We start from the raw sequence: 6,706 nt of genomic DNA on the forward strand, positions 1-6,706 counted from the left end.
ATGATAGGAAAAACCTTAATAAGTGAAAATTTAGGAAAAAGTTTTCAATTAGCAATAATCGCGCCTCGGATAAACCTCATTGGCTACGCGCAAAGCTAGGAAATGTCACAATAACTTCTGCCCCTCACCCTGCTTAGTTCAGAATTAACCGGTACCGGGAGACAACTAGTCTCCTCACAAAAGTTTGTAAGTGAAAAGAAACAAGTTAGCTTTGTTAATCAAACAAGCTCCCTCCCCCCTGGCTAGAGTAGGCAGTTAAATGAATCTAAAAGGTAACTTCCCTAACAAAGAACTAGCCCCATCCCCACCCCGAGATAAGTTTTCTTCCCGCTCAAGTGCCCAGCAACACCCAATAAAAATGAAAAATAGAAAATAGCACCAATGAAAAAGAGAGGATTTCAAGCCCCCCAAACCCTATAAATGTATGTTTTAGAAGGGGGTCTGGACTCTCGATACGGAACCACCGTACCGGTGGGGTACGAGAAGCCAGGCTCGAGCTTGCACATAACTCCTCATGTGCATTTACATGGTCTGTGGGGACTTCGCGATCTGGGCACAACAATAACACCCTACTTCCCCATTCCTGAATTCACTTATCTACTAATTAATATGAGTACAACTCTGGCTTCAAATAATAGAAAACTAAATCGTATTAGCTTAAACCAATTGGGAATGCACTATATTGATATGATGGACAAAGGGTATGGGAAAGCTGCAAGAATTTAAACAGCATATTCTATATTCGTGTTTTCTGCATATATCTGCTCCACTGCTTCTCTCTGATCAACTAACAGAGATCTGTATGATCTCTTTGTAGGAAAAGTTTAGATAAAACATGAAGAGCACACACGATCAAGGAATGCAGTAATTTTAAGATTTGATGAAATTAGGTTTGACATGAAAGAAAATATCTGGAGGTTTATTATATTGCTGTGTTTTTGTTTTGTACAGAGAATCAAACTCAGGACCTTGCTCTTGCCAGGCTGGTGCTGATTATATTTGTATGAATGAAACAACATGATTTTCCAAATATTTTAATAGAAATGATTAAAGCAATGGTGGAAAGGTTTTCTGGGAATGAGATTCACTCTCTAAGTCACTTACTGGATTGGAAAACAGATAACCTTTAAATCACAACATACTGAGGATATACTCCTAAGTGAAATAAATAAATCACACATGTGTAAATACCGAATAGTTTCTCAGGTGTGAACAAACTATAGTCGTACATAAGATCCTAATGAGATAATTGACAATGTGAAATAGTAGGAAAAGGGCTAAAGGTGTAGGGAAAGTGGGAAGGGTAGGGGAAAGGTAATGAGGGAAAGAAAAAAAAAGAGAAAATGAAAAAATGGAAATAAAATGTTTGTAAATGGGGAGGGGAGGAGGGGGTGAAGGGAGGGCAGGGACAAGGGGAAAAAATGAGAACCAAGACCTGTCATGTAAAGGTACAAGATCCCAATGATGAATGTAACTGTACTGTATACCTAAAATGTACCAATAAACTCAATCAGGAAAAAATAAAATCAAATAAAAGAACAAATCACAATGTGTCAACACCACCTTGCCCAAGTGTTCAGTCACAGCATCACGAAACACACTGGTATTACCTCCTGATATAATATACAAAAAGTGCAGTGTCACCTCTACAGCTTAACTGTGACCAAAAAAGTAAACATTAAATCTGATCAAATAAATAAGATATGGAAGCTTTTTAAAGTTAGCTAAAATGTCACCCTAAAATGTTCTAAAGTACATTTTTGAGACAGCTGAAGAAACTTGGTATAGATGGGATATTAGAAAATTTTATTTTATCAAATGTCTTAAATATGACTTTTGTTGTTAGGGAAGAAGCTATGCTTATTCTTACTAAAATATTTAAGATTAGAGTGCCATGAGATTACAACCTAAAGAAGAAAAAAGGTACATGTTCACATCTAAAAAGATACAGCAGTGTGCAAGCTGTTGGCAGATGGTATCTATCTGAAAGGTCGATACATATGATTTCATACTATGCTTTCAATTCATCTGAAGATTTCAAAATTCTTCAAAGTTAGGGAAACAATATTTAGAAAAGGCTAGGTTGAGTCTTCATAGCCTGTACAGCACAGATAAGAAATGTATCAATTTAGCCAAACTACAGTGATGACTAGCAAGAGAATATACCTCCTTCTGATTTCCCAACCTCAACAAACTGATCAACTCAGTTAAAATCCTACATTTATTTATTATTTTTGAGGAATGGGTAAGATAAGCCTTTCCTTTCAATGCTAAAATTTTTTGGGTCTCTAAGAAACTTGGCTTTCTCACTTTGCCTCGATGAAGAGCCTCTGAAGTACCTAACACGGTTCCATGACCAGGTGACAAGTATGTCAGGCCCTCTGAGGACAGCACTTCCAGTCAGCAAGCACAGCAGTGCACTCCTCCCATGTGCCTCGGCAATGCCCCAGCTTCCAATCCAGTCAGCTGCACGTTTGGAAGAAATTATGGGAAAACAAGATAATTGTGTTTACTAAATCCAAAATTCTTAGTTCCAAATTTGGCTAAAATTTTCTGTGGAAGACTTCACACCAGAGGTTTATAGAGTTTTGGCTCTTGTTGACTATTGCTGGATTGGAGCCCATATCCTAGCTAAGATTACTCCCTGTGGGCTGGGGGTGCAGCTCAGGGGAAAAACGCTTGCCCAGCGGCATGAGACCCTGGGTTTGATCCCCAGCACTGCAAACAAACAAAACAAATAATGTTTGCTCTAGGCTCAAGTAGAGCAGCAGGCACAAGGATTCTATTTTGATCCGATTACATCTTTATTCATTTCCCTCCAAGACATCTATTTACTGACAGGATGCTTTCCAGCCAGACTAACGTTTACAACTAGTAGGCAGTGAACTAATTTAAAAACATAACAATGATTAAAGCCTATTTCAAAAGATGCTTAAAAACTATGGAAATTTTAAGATTAAAGAGAAGAAAAAAGTGCAACAGTACAGCACCATGGACCTACGAGTTAATTTTGTTTCTACATGAGAGTCAAAGTTCTGTCCCTTCTCCGCAGTGTTTCCTGTGAACTAGGGTAGAGTAACTACTGGCTGGAAAGGGAAAACACACTTTCAGATGACACAGTCACTGCATTTTAAATATAATCGGCGAAGAAATAGAGTGGAGGTTGTAAGTTTTTTGCCCTATTGGTAGCCATCATAATAATAAGAAATACAGGCAGACTAATTTTACAACCACTTCTATAAATGCAAATTACCAAATCATCATTTAATGCAAAAAAAAAGGCAAAAAGAACTGGGCATGGTGGTACCTGCCTGTAACCCCAGCACCCAGGAGGCTGAGGCAGGAGAATCATCATGAGTTTGAGGCCAGCCTGGGCCACAAAGTGAGTTCAGGGCTAGCCTGAATTACAAAGGGAGACCCTGCCTCAAAAAAAACCATTAAAAACAGAAAAATGGCAAAAGCTAATTATTTGAGAGAGATGGCTTAATTTTTTCAGATATGTCCATAGTATATTTTGAGGCAGCTGGTAGATGGCAGGGCACAGCTATAGTTTACTATCCACTCTACCCCATGGAGTGTGGGAGAAAAGTGTCAAAATGTGATGTAAAAGGTAACAAATATCAGCATTTCCAGACTATGCCTTTAATTTAGCATTCAGAGTATTTCTAGGAGAAAACCATTCATGTAAAATATTTGTTAGTTTCCCAATGATAATGATCACTTCCTAAATAAAATTTCAAAAAACTAACAATGTATTTCCTTTTTTTTAAAAGTATTTATTTTTTACTAGTGAGGATAAAATCAGGAAAAGACATTTACAGAAAAGATTCCATATATAAAGAAATAGCAAAATACTTTTGGTCATAATTTAGAAACAAAGTAATCTATAAAAAGGAGACCATTTTCCACAATTCATCTTTTCCATAGAAATGTACTAGATGCAGGCTCTCAATTCCTTGATAACCTCAGTAGGCCGCCAATACGCCTGACAAGAGCCTGTACAAAACTATAGCGAGATCGGACTTTTGAATATAATCTTTCGATGTCCAAAAGCTTCTTTTGTAGTGATTCTCCAAACATGTTGATGGCATCAGCCTGAAGCTAGAGGTAACACAAATAAGATTATTAGAATTGCTGTGTCCAATATCTTCTATGGCTTCCAACTTTAAAAAGCTTTCCATTTTTGTATTGTGTTCTTTGCAAATACTTTCTGGATTTTTGTCATGCAGTACCAAATTAACTACACATTCACATTTTCTGTCTTAGAATTTTTTGGATATGATCCTTGATCCTTGTGTTTCTTCCTCTTTCCTTTCTTGTATAAATGAATCTGTTTTAAATAGCAACTACTGATGCTGCTATATTGACATATACACAAAAACAACTCCCAAAGGGCTACATAAATTTAGACAGGACCTTAGGCATGGTGACACACTTCTGTAATCCCAGAATCTCTGAGAGGCTGAGGTAGGAGAATAGCAAGTTCAAGCCCAGCCTGAACAACTTATTGAGATCTTTTCTCAAACAAACAAACAAACAAACAAATAGGTGGGTGCCTTTGTGGGAAAAAGAAGGGGTGCTGGGGCAGTAGGATTGTTGTGTGCTGAAGGCAAGCCTGAAACACATAAAAAGACCCCATCTCAAAAAAAAAAAAAAGGAGAAGGAAGAGAAAGAAAAGGACGAAAATGAGAGGAGGAAAAGAGGAAAAAGGGGGAAGTGAAAAAGCATTTATTTTCTACTTTATTTTGCAATTAAAACATTTGCACGCATTTGTTTTTAAGAAATAGCAATGGGGGCCTGACAGGGAGGGAGTTGCTATACACTTCACTATTCAAATGTATTTATATTTAGAATGCATATATAGTTTCAGATTATTTTTTTGAAGTTCCAAAATTAAGTACGAAAGTACATGAATCTACCTACCTTCAGTTCTGCATTAAAATCACAGCAAGAATGAGATGATTAATCCTCCATTTTTGCCCTTAGTTTTATGACAGACCAATCCAACTGGGACGAGTCATTAATTCAACTGTCATTTATTAAACATTTTCTGGATGACCTCTTTGGCCAATTCTGTACAGGGCCTAAACCCTCACTTCCTTTTATAAAATGGTCACTGAGGGGCAAACACAGGCAGGACCAAGGTGCAAGTGTGTTGTCTAGGACCTTTACGGAACCGGGTCTGAGAGCTGCTGCACCTCTCTTTTCAGGTTAAGGCCCAACCATCAGCTTTACAAAAAGCAGCAAACAGGGATTTGGGAAACGAGGTCTTATCAAATCACAGCTAAAGAGATCAGGTGCCTAGCAGCAGATCTAGCTATAATCCATCTTCCCTAGTCCACACTCTCATATCTGCTTGGTTAGAAACAAGCCCTCACACAAGGTTTTCACTCACATTTTTTCTGGGATATTCTTCATTTTTCCAACAATTCAGATCAAGAGGATACTAAAAGCATAACACTGCATGCTATAATAGACTATTACAGTAGAAGTTTTACTGGTTGCTCTCAAACTCACCCTTAAATTATTTCCTGAAAAATTAAATGTTGCATGATACTTTGTACCTAAAAATTCTGCAAAGCTAATAAAAAATAGAGATGTACAGACTGCTATAGTTTGGTGTTTGGGCAATAAATGACTCCAGAGTCCCTGTGTTACAAAGGCTTTGTCCCCACAGAGGTCCTTAGGTCATGATGGGTGTGCCTGTGAAGAGGGGACTCGGGGACAATGGATTTTCTCCTCTGCACCCTGCCATGGAATCTGTAGCTTTATTCAACCTGCCATCCAACATGCCCACCAGAGGCCCTGATCATGGGTCTGCCCAATCTTGGGCTAGAACCTCAAAATCTGTGAATCAGAATAAATCTTTCCTCAATAATTATCTTAATTATGATGAAAGAAAGCTGACTAAAACACAGACCAAAATGCCTATCAATTTCTGAACACTCACCACCGGAAGCCTCACATACATGAAACCTCACTTAACTCTTTCAAGATCTTATGAGGTTGAATTATCATTTCTTAAATGAAGAAATGAGGGCGCAGAAATTATTTTGTTCCAAGTCTCACAGCTGTTAAGGGACCAAGTAAGAACGCATCTCAGATCTCTGTATGCAATCCTGAAAATTATAATCTTTAACACAACCAGCTTTCCTTTTTACTATATAGCGACCAAAAAAAAAAAAGTTATGAAGCCTTACCTGCTCTATATCATGTTGGCTCACTACAGTTGGCCCAATTCTAAAATCCAGACTGGTTTCTGAGGGCAAGGAATCTAGAGAAAGAGATAAGATACACAGTCAAACTAGCTCTTCAAATCTATCTCCAGCACACTGGGAGGGAGAATCTGCCGATCAAAGCAGCAATTTCAACTATCTGCAGCTCTTGGCCACGGAAGGCCCTGGGCCTCCCTCAGCCAAGCCAAGGCTCCTACACTTTCCTTCTGTTCCTGAAATGAAGGGACCCAGGCATCCTCAAGCCACAGAGGCTCACTTCAACCACAGGAATTACAACCTAGTGGCTATCCCATTTCTATGCCTCTGGAGAACTGTTTGTGACCAGAGAATGACAGAGTAGACAGAGTCAGCCCTTCACTGAAAGAAGGTAAAGAGCTGCTATGAATGGCTCCATGATACTCTTGTACTTAGTACAATTTCCTATAGAGAGAGAAGAGAATACAAAAAAAAAAAAAAAAAAAAAAAAAAAA

The 6,706-nt window shown here is 38.3% G+C and overlaps 1 protein-coding gene across 1 annotated transcript in view; it reads right to left on the reverse strand.

The window, feature by feature from the left end:
* Positions 1–3,795: 3,795 nt before the first annotated feature.
* The window catches only part of Nup205 (nucleoporin 205), a 73,070-nt gene continuing 70,159 nt past the window's right edge, over positions 3,796–6,706 (reverse strand). The window contains exons 42-43 of the mRNA XM_010616186.3: positions 6,201–6,274; positions 3,796–4,101 (exon numbers count right to left, since the gene is read on the reverse strand). Of these exons, the coding sequence (XP_010614488.1) occupies positions 3,949–4,101; positions 6,201–6,274 (227 nt within the window). The 3' untranslated portion in view covers positions 3,796–3,948. The remainder of the gene's footprint in view (positions 4,102–6,200; positions 6,275–6,706) is intronic.

Source organism: Fukomys damarensis, unplaced genomic scaffold (assembly GCF_012274545.1).
Source record: "Fukomys damarensis isolate Sample0158 unplaced genomic scaffold, DMR_v1.0_HiC HiC_scaffold_16, whole genome shotgun sequence".
Lineage (NCBI taxonomy): Eukaryota > Metazoa > Chordata > Mammalia > Rodentia > Bathyergidae > Fukomys > Fukomys damarensis.